We start from the raw sequence: 16,057 nt of genomic DNA on the forward strand, positions 1-16,057 counted from the left end.
TTAGGAGATATACCTAATGCTAAATGACAAGTTAATGGGTGCAGCAAACCAACATGGCACATGGATACATATGTAACAAACCTGCACATTGTGCACGTGTACCCTAAAACCTAAAGTATAATAATAAAATAAAAAAAAGAAAGATATCCATTATGGGCAGTAGAGAGCATACAAATGAAAATGTCTGAGAAAAATAAACAAATAGCAAAATGTTCACTTACCCATGATTATATGTTAATCAAAATATGATGACCACACAATATAGTATTACCTTGAATACTCGAGTTAGGCAGCACATTTATAGGATGTCCTCTTGGTAAATAAATTATTGTACTAGTCTTTAAATAGGGCTACAAAGAAATTATTATTATTTTTTAAGACGGAGTCTCGCTCTGTTGCACAGGCTGGAGTACAGTGGCATGATCTCAGCTGACTGCAACCTCCACCTCCCAGGTTCAAGCAATTCTCATGCCTCAGCCTCCCGAGTAGCTGGGATTACAGGCACCCCACCACCACACCCGGCTGATTTTTGTATTTTTAGTAGAGAAAGGATTTCACTATGTTGAACCTGGAACTCTTGACCTCCAGTGATCCACCCACCTCAACCTCCTAAAGTGCTGGGATTACTGACGTGAGCCACCAAGCCTGGCCTAAGACATTATTATTATTATTATTATTATTATTATTTTCAGACAGAGTCTCACTCTGTCGCCCAGGCTGGAGTGCAGTGGTGCGGTCTCAGCTCACCTCTGCCTCCCGGTTCAAGCAATTCTCTTGCCTCAGCCTCCAGAGTAGCTGGGATTATAGGCGCCCGCCACCATACCTGGCTAATTGTTGTATTTTTAGTAGAGACGGGGTTTCACCATGTTGGCTAGGCTGGTCTTGAACTGCTGACCTCGTGATCTGCCTGCCTCGGCCTCTCAAAGTGCTGGGATTACAGGCATGAGCCACTGCACCCAGCCTGGCCTAAGAAATTATTTTAAAAATTTTTATATTTCATGATGAATGAAGCATGGCTGTAAATTTATTTATATTCAAAACTAATTTGTTTAGACAACTACACCTTCTCTGAATTAATCTTAGGTTGGTAAAAAGTTCTTGAACAGCTGAAGAATAATATATCAATACTTAGTTTATGTCAGTATTTTAAAAGTAAATACATTTTACTTTCAATTTTTATTTACAAGTACAATATATATCACTACATAAAAGTTAGATCTTGAAAAGGATTTTAGTTTTTAGGAATAGTTCCCATTATTCCTCTGCTCTCAATTCAGGTTTCACTGTGCAAATATTTTTTTCCAAGGTGTATTTGATTTGCCCTCCCGATGTCCTTAACCAGAAGGGAACCACAGAAGAAAACACTGCTGAGGACATCCATTCCCATTGCTTGCGTAGACCTGATTCACTAAGAAAATAGGAAAAGCTTAAATGAAAAACATTCTAGGGAAGTGACAAACCATATAAGGCAATGGGTGAGCCACAATTGTGGGCGTAATTTTTTTCTCTCTCTCTTTCAACAGGGAGACACATCGCCTCTTCCTCCCACTGTCCCAGACTGTCTGCGGGCTGATGTCAGGGTTCCTCCTTCTGAGAGCCAAAAATGTTCCTTCTATTTAGCAGACGAGAATATCACCCACGGCTTCCTCTATCCTCCTGGTTAGTAGAACTCTTTTTTAGAGCAGTAGCTTAGAAAGCTCTCATCAGCTGGATGTGGGCATGTGCCTTAAACATATACTCCCCACCAAAACTACCTGCTTGGGCTAAGCTAGCTGCCTGAGAGGTTTCCAGCGGTTGTGGCTGGCCAGAGCAGCACAGCGGCTGTAATAAAGACTAAGACATTTTGCAGTGGGACCCACACAGCAGCTCTCATCTGGCCCAGATGTTTAGAGAGTTCGGCAGGTTTAAGTTTAATTTTAAAACTGGAGATTCTTTGCAGAAGGACACAAACATCTAAAAACCCATTTCTTCTGGCTCCTGCCCAAGCTAAGGTCTGCCTGGAGAATACAGCTGTGCCCGTGCAAAGAAATCAGGCTGGGTGCTCGCTTTGGCAGAACATATACTAAAATTGGAATGATACAGAGAAGATCACCTAATAAAATAAAATAAAATAAAAAAAGAAATCAGACTGGAATTTTGGCCTGTCACTCATGCTGTAGGGCTAACAGTTTTAAACTGCAGGTGAAGCAGCCAAATGAAATTTAAGTTTTTGTTGTTGTTGTTTTCCGAAAGGATCTCTCTTGGGAACCTGCCAAAGCTAGTGTGATTTTCCTAAAACTCAAGCCACTTCCCTGTGCAACAGGAAATATCATTTTTATTAACTTGCCTATGAGATTTTCAACAATTTCACCTTCTTAGAGATTTGTCATTTAAAGATTCTGAAATTTATAATGGGCAAAAAGGCTTAATGAAAGCAAGTAGTGTTATCAATTTAAAACTCCTGAGTTAGGATAAATAAACTGATAAATTTTATGTATCTAGATACAATCAGGGGTACCAAATTTATGTAAGCCCTGTGATAAACATTAAAAATTTGCAACAGGCTGGGTGTGGTGGCTCATGCCTGTAATCCCAGCACTTTGGGAGGCCAAAGTGAGTGGATCACCTGAGATCAGGAGTTCGAGACCAGCCTGGCCAACATGGTGAAACCCTGTCCCGTCTCTACTAAAAATAGAAAAATTAGCTGGGTTTGCTGGTGCGCACCTGTAATACCAGCTATTCAGGAGGCTGAGGAATAAGAATGGCTTGAACCCAGTAGGCGAAGGTGCAGTGGGCCGAGATTGAGCCACTGACTCCAGCCTGGGTGACAGAGTGAGACTCTGTCTCAAAAAAAAAAAAAAAGTTGCAACATTTTGTTAATAAAATATTTGAAATTGGTGTAGAAAATTGTATCTGTTAGGCCATAAGATATTAGTTAATACATCAATGTTTGCCTAACAAGGAATAAAATTAATAATTAAACAACTTGTCAAAAAATTAAGGATACAGCCAGACACGGTGGCTCATGGTCGTAATCCCAGCACTTTGGAAGGTTGAGGCAGGAGGATCACAGGCTCAGGAGTTTGAGACCAGCCTTGGCAACATAGTGAGACCTTGTCAGTTAAAAAAAAAACAAAATTAAGTATAAAATGAAACTCTCTTCTAACTCTCCAGTATAAATTCCAATTATTTGTTAAAAATAGAAGTTCTATTACTAGCAGGTTCTTATTTTCCTCTAAAACAGAGGTAATGTTATGTTGATTGACTTTCCAACTTTCAGAGCTTAGTTAAAAAGGTAGAAGAGGATTTTTGTGGAGTCTGAGAACTACAAACACCATGTGAAATCTTAAGAAAAAAGAGCTACTTGTTTCTTCTTGTCTTTTGGTGCCTACTTATTGGCCTCTCATTGAATAATTAGTTACCCAGGCAGGATGGTGCATGCCTGTAATCCCACCTACTTGAGAGGCTGAGGCAGGAGGATCGCTTGAGTCCAGGAGTTTGAGATCAGCCTGGGCAAAACGGCGAGACTCTGCCTCAATAGTAATTTAAAAAAAGAATTAGTTAAGATACCCAAGTACAGTTTAAGTATAAAAAGTATTATAATAGAAACTTCATATAAGTGGAATTGTGCCCTATTTGTGTTTCTGTGACTGCCTTATTTCACTCAATGTCCTCAAGTTTCATTCATGTTCTTATATATTACAGAATCTAAAATAGTCAAATTCATAGAATTGGAGAGTGAAATGGTGGTTGCCAGGGGCTGGGGGAGGGAGAAATGGGGAGTTCCTAATTAATGGGCATAAAGTTTCAGTTAAGCAAGACAAATAAGCTCTGGGGATCTTCTGTACAGTATTGTACCTACAGTCAACAGTACTGTACTATATACTTAAAAAATTGTTAACAGAGTAGATCTCATGTTAAGTGTTCTTACCAAAATGAAATCAAATGAAAAAGGATTTGAATAAACATTTTTAGGTTTGCAGCTTTTAATCCTCACAATAATTCTATGAGATAGATGCCATGAGACAAATGAAGCACAGAGGGATGCAGCACTTTGCCCGAGGAGTGCAGCTGTGAGCAGCGGAGCTGGGGTTCCCACCTGGGCTGTCTGCTTCCAGAGCACACTCGCTGAACACTCACTGTGCTAGACAGCACAGCCATAAATCCTCAGAGCCCGTGATTTGTGGTGTTCCCTTCAGCAATCTCTATTAGTCAGTTCTCATACTGCTAATAAAGGCATACCCGAGACTGGATAATTTATAAAGAAAAGGGGTTTAATGGACTCACAGTTCCACATAGCTGGCGATGCCTCACAATCATTAGGGAAGACAATGGAAGAGCAAAGAGATGTCTTACATGGCTGCAGGCAAGAGACGCGTGTGCAGGGGAACTCTTCTTTATAAAACCATCAGATCTCGTGAGACTTATTCACTCTCAGGAGAATGGCATGGGAAAGACCTGCCCCCATGTTTCAATTACCTCCCACAGGGTCCCTCCCACAACACGTGAGAATTATAGGAGCTACAATTCAAGATGAGATTGGGGGGGACACAGCCAAACCATATCAGTCTCTATCAAGTAAAAACTCATTTTCTTCAAAAATTTTATTTTGGAAGACAGCTATCTATACTAACATCATTATTTTGCGCACATCCAATAACTACACATTTATATCTGGCATTCTATTTGTTTCCTCGGGCTGCTGGAACAAATTACCAAAAAAGGTTGACTTAAAACAAAAATGTATTATCTGACAGTTCTGGAGGTCAGAAGGCTAAAGTCAAGGTGTTGACAGCCATGCTCTTTTTGAAGGCTCTAGGGGAAAATCCTTCCTTTTCTCTCCCAGCTTCTGGTGGCTCCAGGCATTGCTTGGCGTGAACCGGTATCACTCAAACCTCTGCCTCCATCTTCACAAGACCTTCTCCCCTGTGTTTCTCCTCTTCCCAAATCTCCTTCTCCTTATTAAGACACTAGTCACTGGATTTACAGTCCACCCTAAATCCAGGATAATCTCATCTAGAGACTCCTAGCTACATCTGCAAAGACCTATTTCCAAATAAGTTTATATTCACAGGGATGAAAGGAATGGTTAGGACTTGGATGTATCTTTTTTGGATCACACTTCAACCCACTACAGGCATAAAACTGCCTGTGTTATTAATGATTTCTGTTAGAAAGTACTATTTCTGTGCTTTGACTGTTAATAAATTTATATTAATATGTAATAGTAATAGGCCTATTGTGCGGTATGTCATATTTTCTCTTATAGCTAGATCTAATAAGATCCATTTGTTTTGCAGCCAGCAATAGAACATCAGATAGCCAATATGATGCTTTAATTATGAGCAATTTGGTACCTATGTATGAAGAATTCAGAAGTAAGTATGAATTTAGAGTATTAATTTTAAAATAGTTAAGTGACTCCTTGAACTTCCAAACTAAACACATATTTTTTTATTGCAATTTGTTCCTGATATTAAGAGTCATTTTGTTCTAATGGTTTAAATATAGGTACAGAAAGGATCCCTCACATAGTTTCTTTTCAACTTACTTTGACTTTGAGTGACTTCTTGCTAGAATTCTGATAATTTGTTTTTAACGCTTAATTTGATCACTGCCACTCACTAAAAGTAAATGAAAGGTAAATGTTCATCCCCAGAGTAATAATTAAAAGGCAACATGTGTGTTCTGATCATTTTTAACACTCGCTGTCCCATAAGCAACTCAGCCCTAGGGAGAAATTTGGAGGCATATTTAACTGTAATTTCAAGATGGTAACTACAACAACAAAAAGCTATCATCAATGTGGCTGTTTATTTTTGCCTGTGAAGCCTATTCTGGAGAATTACCCAATCATCACTGGCAATTACTAAAGCAGAATTTCATGCTATTTAAATGTACTTGTCTATAATAGAAAATATTGTCATATTTGACTGAGGTGGACATTTTAAACACTTTACGATTTTATTTTTAGAAATGTGGGACTACTTCCACAGTGTTCTTCTTATAAAACATGCCACAGAAAGAAATGGAGTAAATGTGGTTAGTGGACCAATATTTGATTATAATTATGATGGCCATTTTGATACTCCAGATGAAATTACTGAGTAAGTGATTTGACTTTTTGATTTATCAATAGGGTTTCATGAGGGGAAATTCCAATATTTTAAGTAAAGCTCAGTATTTTAAATATTACATAATACATTCATAGACAAATGTTATTGTTGACTATTTTCAATCTGGTCTATCTAAATATTTAGGAAAAAACTTATATTGCAAAAAATTTAAACTAATGGGCAAAGAAAACACTTCCTGGAAAAGTTTAGCAAAATTTTATTTGGAAAATTGCTGAATTAATGGGCAAATATAACATGAAATTTTGTAAAGGCTAAGGAGGTAGACAAAACTTGATGTACTATCAATGAATATAAAACCAATCCAGCAATAAATGAAAAAAAGTCGAGTAAAGGCTAAGGTAAATTTTACAAGAATAGTGAAAAGTGAAGTAAAGACTATAAGGTAAATTTTACAAGAATAGTGAACAATTCATAAAAGCATTTCCCAGGAGACAATGTAGGTAAATTTCATGCAGAGAACTAGTCCTAACTAAACTGTACATTTTAGTACTAAGCCTGGTCATAACAGGTTGCTAAGAATTAGTTTTGAATGCAGAGCACAGTAATAGAGTTTTAGAGAAGTTTCATCTACCATTTCTCTTTATTATCAAAACATCTGAAGGACCAAACTAAACAATTGTACTGTCTAAGCCTAGATTATGTAAAGCAATGATTTCTACCCATACCTTCTGATAAAGTAACATTTATGACTACTAAGTATGTGGCCTTTTCCTGTTTTGTTCACCATGTCCTTATTTCAGTGTTGAATGAATACTGAATCAATATTTCACTATTGACTCTACCTTTCACAATTTATTAATTCTAATAATTCTAACTTTGACAGCATTTTACTATATACTAGGTACTTTTTAAAGAACTCACATATACATCAGTCAAACTGCAAAGATACCCTAGTTAGGTTCCATTAGCCCCCAGTTAGAGTTAAGGAAACTGAGGTTAAACAACTTATCTAAATTCTGCAACTAATAAGTGGTAAAGCCAGAACAGAACCCAGACAGCCTGGCTCTGAGACCATGTTCTAAATCACAGTAATACATTTCTATTTATACCAGCTTGTATTCCCTTGGTGGAGTCAGATTTTGCACTTAAAACTTTTGAAAGCACTTTTATGTTCATTATCTGAAACCAAAGTACTGTCACATCAGTTGTATGGATTTATCCGCATGTCTACACTGTGAAGTTGATAGCACAGAATCACTTCCTTGGAAAGCTGAGGAAACTCGGTAAATGATAGAATTAGAGAATGAATGAAAGTCCAGACATTTTGTGGAAGTGCACAGCTGGAGGTGGAATCTGGGCTCCTTCATTCTCAGCTTCTGCTGTATTAGTAAACACTGCTGTGAAGTATGAAGTCAACAAAACGAGGAAATGCAGGAAGCTGAATATCATGCTCTGCTTTTTTTTTTTTTTTTTTTGTATTCTAACATTTTTTCATGTTAGAATGACCAAGCTTGGACTTCTACTGTAATCTCTATTCTGGCTGATGGGAGTAAAACGTATGTAAGACTTTGTGCTTTTTATTTATTACTTTCTTTTGCTATATTTTTACTTTGGCATTTCTTTAAAACTATATAAAGATATTTACTGGCCTGGTGCAGTGGCTCACGCCTGTCATGCCAACATGTTGAGAGGCCGAGGTGGGAGGATCATTTGAGCCCAGGAGTTTAAGACCAGCTTGGGCAACAAAGTGAGAGCCCATCTCTATTAAAAAAAAAAAATCCAAAGTACCATTAGAAGTAAATATATATATATATATATATATATATGTGTGTGCGTGTGTCTTTACATGGTTCTTTTCATATATATATTTACATATTTATATCAGCTTGTATTCCTTTGGTGGAGTCAGATTTTGCACTTAAAACTTTGTATGTAAGTTATTTAAACAGTACCTAGCATATAGTAAAATGCTGTCAAACTTAGAATTATAAGAATTATTATTTTACATATATATGAAAAAAACTATGTAAACACACTTATCACGTTTAGAAGCAAAAGTATAATAACATCAAAACATGTTTTCAATTATGTTTGTAAGACATTTAGCCAACACTGATGTTCCCATCCCAACGCACTACTTTGTGGTGCTGACCAGTTGTAAAAACAAGAGCCACACACCGGAAAACTGCCCTGGGTGGCTGGACGTCCTACCTTTTATCATCCCTCACCGACCTACCAACGTGGAGAGCTGCCCTGTGAGTATGCTTTGGGAGGGTCCAGGACCCGAGAAAATGAGTCAGAGCTCATTTGGGCTCTCATAAAAGTGGCTCTGACTAAAACATATTTTTTTAGGTGTTTCATGGGAAAAGTTGTAATACAAATGACTTCATTTTTAGGCTTTATTGATCTTTATGTAATTAATATCAATTTAAACATATATCTGCATAGTTGAACATATGTATACCTCATGTATTTTATTTATATATGTTTTATTCACATTCACTAATAATGAAAGAGGTGAAATCTTGTTAATCTCTTTTTTCTTTTTTTATTTATAACATGACAATTGTATGTATTTATGAGGGTAGTGTGATGTTTGAATGCATGCATACTTTGTATAATGATCAAATCAGGATAATTAACATATCTACCACTTTAAACATTTATCATTTATTTGTGGTAATAACACTCAAAGTCCTCTCTTCTAGCTACTTGAAATATACAATACATTGTTATTATCTACAGCCACTCTACTGTGTGATAGAACCACCAGAACTTATTTTTATTCTGGCCACAAATCTTAAAGTTCTTCCCCATGTTAGCACTAAATTAATGTTTCTGAATGAGTATGTACATGTAAAAATTCCATCAACTTGAACCATGAGGTGTGAAATTGATTATACACACACACATAAACACACACACAGTTCAAGTAACATTCTTTTTTTAAGCATTAGGCTACCTCAAAATCCTTTTTGGATCAAGGAAGATTATATGTAAGTAGTTAATTTGACTTGCATATAAATTGCTTATAGAAAAAATATGTGTCCTGGAACTTAGGTTTTACTGAAGTCATTCAACAAATATATTGAGTACCTATTAAGCACACAGTATCATGATAGAAACTCTTTAGAATGCACAAAGGAGGAACACATTGTCCCTGCTTTTAAAGAGTTCATATACAACTTCAATTTATATATGAGATATAGGCACACAAGTTAGTCAGTCAATAATACAAGAATTATTCTAAAAACCAAAAAGTAAAAGAGGTTGCAAAGTTGGGATCAATTGACAATGTTAAAAGGATTTAATATTTGAAATTAAAATCACATTTGGCTGGAATGATCAATAAAGATTTCATAAAATAAGGTGTAAGTAGGGCTGTGACCCGAAGGATGGATAGAATTTGAGTATATTGAGAAGACTACGAAGAGTCTTCCATGGAGGGTGGGTATGAAGAATGAAGAGTATTTAGTAACTGATTGGATACAAGAACCCTCACCCCAAAAGGAAACTCAGTGATGAATCAGATTTGAATGTTGGTAATTAGGAAAAAGGCAGAAAGAGGAAAGTTAGGAATGAGAACTTTTTGGCAGGTAGATAGGATAGGCTAAGGATAGGCATTTTAAGTTTGTGGAAATGGGCATTGATGTGGAAAGTCCCATAGGCAATTAGAGCCTCAGAATTAAAGCTTGGGATCTAGGCCAGATTGGGATTCATCTATGTTCTTTGAGGTGTTCGACACATGAGTGCCTTCACCATGCTGTACACTATAGGAAGTACTCACAATTAGAAATCCAGTAAAATATTAGAAGAAAGGCATAAATGATGTAAGAGAGGAACAGATAAACTGCTGTAATAGGATTTCAAAGGAGAATTACTTCCTGACAGGGAGGGTGACACTTCAGTTGGGTCATGCAGATACAATTTTACTTGAGTATTTAAATTGTCCAAAGAAGGTGGCCAAGTTTAGAGGCTGACTAGTGAGCCACTCACTGTTCTTAAAATGAGGAAGAAGAGTTTCTAAACAGGAAACTATCAGGAGATGTTGTTGAATTGAATCCCTTCATACTTTTCCTGTCAGCATTTTACTTGGTTGAGACAGGGTAAGCCATTATTCTTTACTTCCTTTTCCAATGACAGAATCAATGACTGATACGGTGTGGTACTCTTTACCATGAAATCTGGATTAAACAGTTCGTTATTACAGAGGTTCTAGGTAGATATGATGGAGTAATTACAATGAGTACACAAAGAAAAAATATTTGCTATCCCTGGACTGGGCCCTTTTGACCTTCTATCAGGACTCTTGAAAATGAATCTTAAGTAGATTTGTGATCTCCTCTCTTCTTCTGATCTGTCAGTGTGCACTACTGCCAACTTACTCATCTTAAAATTGAGTTTATATTTTGTCATAGCCTCTCACCCCAAAACTTTTGATTATCCTGAACAACAACAACAACAGCAAATACAAAGAAACAAACAAAAACAACTTCCAGCCTGTACTTAAGTCTCTTCACAATTTACCCTCAGTTGACCTCACAGGCTTCTGTTCCAGGCCAATTGGAGTCCTTGAAATTACTTGAACACATCTTGAGTTTGCTTTCCTCATCACTGTTGCCTATGTTCTTCTCTCCTCTAGAATTTCCTTCTTTTCCATCTGCTAAAAAGTCCACCTGCTAAAAAGTCCACCTAAAAAGTCAAGGTAAAGTGCAAATAATATGAAGCTTTCCTTGATTATTCAAAGTAGAAGTGATCTCTCCAAAGTTAATAGAGCATCATCTCTATTGAATAGGACATCATCAGTAATAAGTTGGACATATCCAAGATTTTGAGGAATTTGCAGTATTGTAATAAGAATGTGACATCTATATAGATAATTATAAGACAAAATGCAATGAGTATAAAGCAAACTTAGGCCAAGCTATGATTATAAAAGAGATTGCAAAGTTATTAAGAGTAGCTGTCAATTAGATATGGGGAAGGGAAAGGCAAGATGAGAAAAAGGCAGCTATGACTAAAAATCCAGGGCATGACTGACCAGGAAATGTATACGATAGATAATCTTTTGTTTTGAGAAGGATGGATTTGCTCTTGGTGGTCTTCAGTTTGACAGACTAGTTGAATATTTAGGAGGATATATGAGAAATAGTATAAAATAGAACTTAAATGCATGGATTTTGGAGTTGGACATCCTGGGTTCAATGAAAGACTTGGTTTATTTGGGCAAATATGTTAGTTTCCTCATCTATTATATCTAATAAGTATAAAATATTCACCTCCTTTTATGAAGTTAGTAAAGATTGAACAAAATAATCTATATAAAACCCTAAGACTTCCCAATATAAAAAAATGGTGGCTATTATAAAGGAATCATATCATGATGAAGTTACATTCTAAAGTCAACAGAGGCCAGGCGCAGTGGCTCACCTGTAATCACAGCACTTTGGGAGGCTGAGGCAGGCACATCACTTGAGGTCAGGAGGTCAAGACCAGCCTGGCCAACATGGTTAGACCCCGTCTCTACTAAAAATACAAAAATTAGCCAGTTGTGATGGTACATGCCTGTCATCCCAGCTACTCAGGAGGCTGAGGCAGGATAATTTCTTGAAACTGGGAAGTAGAGGTTGCAGTGAGTGGAGACTGTGCCACTGCACTCCAGCCTGGGCAACAGAACAAGACTCTGTCTCAAAATGAAATGAAATGAAATGAAATAAAAATGTCAATAGAGAGTGAAACTGAATCTCCTATACACAAATCATCCAGAAAGTGTAGTACATTCACAAACTGTTTCTTAGTAAGTCTAAACCAGCCAATATTTCCAATAGCATTTGGATAGGTAATTGTGCTTTGATGCACCTGATAAAATAGATGGCATGCTTTCAGCATTGCATTGTATGAAAACTCTGTACTTTAAATATTTGAATTACACTATGTACAGAAGTACTCCTACTATTAAGAGGTTCGAGGGAACTGAATCAAGCTATAGGAATGATGGATTCACAATTTTTAGCTTTTTTGTTTTTTTTTTTGAGACAGAGTCTCGCTCTGTCGCCCAGGCTGGAGTGCAGTGGCGCGATCTCGGCTCACTGCAATCTCCGCCTCCTAGGTTCACGTCATTCTCCTGCCTCAGCCTCTCCTAGTAGCTGGGACCAGAGGCGCCCGCCACCACGCCCGGCTAATTTTTTTGTATTTTTAGTAGAGACGGGGTTTCACCATGGTCTCGATCTCCTGACCTCGTGATCCGCCCGCCTTGGCCTCCCAAAGTGCTAGGATTACAAGCGTGAGCCACCGCGCCCGGCTGATAGATTCACAATTTTATCCCACATTTGGTGTAAGGAATTAGATCGTATTTCCATATTTATTTTGTCCTTTCCTTGTTCCTTTCATCTTTTCTTCCCTCCTTTTTCATTTTCCCTCCTCCTGTAGTCTTTGTACTGTAAAATTCTGTCAGATAAATGAGAATGTAGCCATGAGTCCAAGTGACTCATTGTAAGTTACTCAGCAGATATGGAAAATATAGGTATGGAACTTGGAGGAGAAATCAGAACTGCAGATCTAGATTTGGGATTAAATCATGGGTGTGAAATACAATTGCCAAAGGGGAGAAAGTGGAAAGAAAAGATCCCAAATCAAATTGAGGAAAATATCTATGCTTCCAGGAAGTATAGTCATCTGAGGAAACAAAGTATTATCAACAGTAGAGCTATGGATAACAAAGGAGGAACTTCAGAAGCCTGGGGTAGTTGACTAATTGAAAAGTCTGAGAACAACCCATTCGGTGAGGTCATCATTGATAAAGTAGTTGCATTAGCATGATAGCAGCAATCACCGGACTGTAAGTGGCTAAGGAGAGAGAATAAGAACGTGGATAGGGCAGAAAAATGCAGAAATCAATATTGCCTCAAAAAATGAGTTGAATTTTGGGGATATACAATACTCTTAATTCTGTAACAGGTCATTTATACACACACACACACACACACACACACCCCACACACACACACACATATATAAATATCAAAGTATATTTAAATATAGCTCATAAAACTGTATAGCCTATTCTGTTGGCATGGACTGGTGCAGCGAGAGCAGTTGTCTACAGCTGGCTTTTGTTCAGATTATTAGTTGATGCCAGCGACTTACTCAGGTTAAATAGCTTAAGTATTGTCTCTGTGTAAATATAGTTTTGTGCTATGCTTTGTGGTCATTTCCCTGCAAATTTAAAAGAGGGAAACCTGTCAGGTGCTGGGTAAACATTTAGTTGGATGGATGCCAAGTAAGTCAGGAGAGAGTAGAATCATATAAACCAAATGGGAGAAAACGTTATGGAAAAAAAGTGATCAAAGATATTAGGTGCTACTGAAATGTGCAATAGTAAAGGCAGAATAGAAAGACTTTGAATTAGATTCCCATTGAAAGAACTCAAACTAACATAGTGCATTTTTTTTTTTTTTTAATATTAGCTCTCATTGTGAATCTGACACAAGTGCTTTAGAGGTTAGGAACAAAAAGCATTTCCTCTTACACTTCCTCTGGCTCAGATAGTGGCTATCTGTATTAAGCCTGCATACTTAAACAAGTAAACCACTGCGTCGAAGTCAAATGAGAATCATGAAAACACAGTAATCTGATTAAACAAACTTTGAAACTTTCTTATTATGTGAAAAGTTAACTGAACTTTAGCAATATCATATGAATACCAGAAAATTATTCTTTATAATAAAGAATAAAAAGTGTCATAGAAACCCATGTTTCTAAATTATTGAACTTTCACATTGTAAAAAAAATCCAAAATAAAATGGTCAAGAAATAACTGAAAAGATGCACAAATATAACAATAGTCAGCATAATAAAATATAAACAGGCATAAAACACTATTTTACACCCATGGTTTGGCAAACATGTGGGGAAACGGGGATTATCTTCCACTGCCTATAGAACTGTAAATTGGTATGAAGACTTTGAGGACTGCTAGGTTTAATATCTGATAAAGTTAAAATTGAATGTACTCGGCTGGGTGCGGTAGCTCATGCCTGTAATCCCAGCACTTTGGGGGAGGCCAAGGCGGGTGGATCACCTGAGATCAGGAGTTTAAGACCAGCCTGGCCAACATGGCGAAACCCCATCTCTACTAAAAATATTAAAAAATTAGTGGGGTGTGGTGGCGGGTGCCTGTAATCCCAGCTACTTGGGAGGCTGAGGCTGGAGAATTGCTTGAACCCGGGACATGGAGGTTGCAGTGAGCCGAGATCACGCCACTGCACTCCAGCCTGGGTGACAGAGTGACAATGTCAAAGAAAAAAAAAATTGAATGTACTCTATGGCCCAGCAACTTTATTAATATATCCTAGAAACTCATGCTCTTGAACACAGGAGGCATATACCAAGTTATTTATTATAGCATTATTTATAGTAACAAAAATTTTATCAATATGTAATGAAAAATTTAATTGTTCTGCATTTAAATAAGGAAATATCACAAACCACAGCTAAGAACAAGTCACTTAACAAGACCTAGATATATCACTATAGATTACAAACATTAATATCGAATGAAAAAAATTGTAGAATACCACTTATAATATTAACATAAGTTTAAAAACTCATCAGTACTACATATTGTATAGTGATGTACAGTAAAAGTTTGAAAAAACAGACTGGATTCACCCTGATATAAAGATGTTTAGTTCTGAACAGAGGAGAACTGGGGACTTAACTTCGTCTGCAATATTTAATTTCATTAAAAAGTTTATATCTGAAGTAAACATAAAAATGGATAAATTTTGACTACAGTGTTCTATGTTAATTATAGTATACTTTGTACTTTTGTTTTATTTTTATTTTTAAAAACTAAATTTAGCTGTATCAAATTAAGATTTAAAGAGGTAAAAGTCATGGGCAAAAAGACAACTTCTAAGCAATAAAAATATTTCTGTTCATGAAAAATACTGCCTTGTGAAAAAAAAAGTGTTGTGCTTTTCTTTTTCAGGAAGGTAAATCGGAAGCTCTTTGGGTTGAAGAAAGATTTACAGCTCACATTGCCCGGGTCCGCGATGTAGAACTTCTCACTGGGCTTGACTTCTATCAGGATAAAGTGCAGCCTGTCTCTGAAATTTTGCAACTAAAGACATATTTACCAACATTTGAAACAATGATTTAACTTAATAATGTCTACTTAATGTATAATTTACCGTATAAAGTAATTTTGGCAAAATATAAATGTTTTTTTTCTGGAGAATTGTAAAATAAAATTTTCTATTTTTCCTTAAGTCCCCTAAAAGCCATAATTTTTATTATTCCCTTTTCTCTTTTTCATTCCTATGAATATGTATTATTTTAAAGTTTTATTATTCACACAGAGATGATGCTATATTACACCTTCCCTTTTTTGTTGGTTTTTTAAACTCTAATCTCATGACAGATTATACCTTCCTTATTACTTGTTTTATCTCACTCAGAATCTTTGTATTTTTCTGCCCAGAATTATCTAAACAAAAGGGAGAACAAAAGAAGTATGTCTCACTTGGGAACTGAATCAACTCTAAATCAATTTTGTCACAAAACTTTTTGTATTTGACTGGCAATGCTGATTAAAATTAAAAATGCACAGAACTTTTACGCTGTAATTTCACCTGTAAAAACTGTCCCAACAGATGTGCTTGGTACAAATGCATGAAAATGACATCTTTTATGATAGCAAAAACCAGAAAACAACCTAAAAGACTGGTTAAACAAATTATGGAATTTGTTTAAACAAATATTGTTCCATCTCTATAAAGACAGAAGTAGATCTATATATATCTTGAATGTATCACTATTATTAAGTGAGAAAGCAAGTGGTAGAACAATGTGTGTAGTCTACTGTCATTTTTCAGGGGTTGGCAAACTTTTCCATAAGGGACTAGATGGTAAATTTTTTAGGCCATACAGTCTCTCTTAAAACTACTTCCTCTGCTGTGGCATCAAGAAAACAGCCATAGATAATATAAAAAAGGAGT

At 36.5% G+C, this 16,057-nt stretch overlaps 1 protein-coding gene across 2 annotated transcripts in view; it reads left to right on the forward strand.

Annotated features, from left to right (window-relative positions):
- ENPP3 (ectonucleotide pyrophosphatase/phosphodiesterase 3) overlaps positions 1-15,668 on the forward strand; it is a 94,004-nt gene extending 78,336 nt beyond the window's left edge. The window contains exons 22-26 of one of the 2 annotated variants that reach the window (XM_003255717.4): positions 1,524-1,659; positions 5,280-5,357; positions 5,954-6,086; positions 8,155-8,311; positions 15,049-15,668. In XM_003255717.4, the coding sequence (XP_003255765.2) occupies positions 1,524-1,659; positions 5,280-5,357; positions 5,954-6,086; positions 8,155-8,311; positions 15,049-15,219 (675 nt within the window). In that variant the 3' untranslated portion in view covers positions 15,220-15,668. The remainder of the gene's footprint in view (positions 1-1,523; positions 1,660-5,279; positions 5,358-5,953; positions 6,087-8,154; positions 8,312-15,048) is intronic. The other variant, XR_004027939.1, reaches the window with a different exon arrangement.
- Positions 15,669-16,057: the final 389 nt, after the last annotated feature.

Source organism: Nomascus leucogenys, chromosome 3 (genome assembly GCF_006542625.1).
Source record: "Nomascus leucogenys isolate Asia chromosome 3, Asia_NLE_v1, whole genome shotgun sequence".
Classification (NCBI taxonomy): Eukaryota; Metazoa; Chordata; class Mammalia; order Primates; family Hylobatidae; genus Nomascus; species Nomascus leucogenys.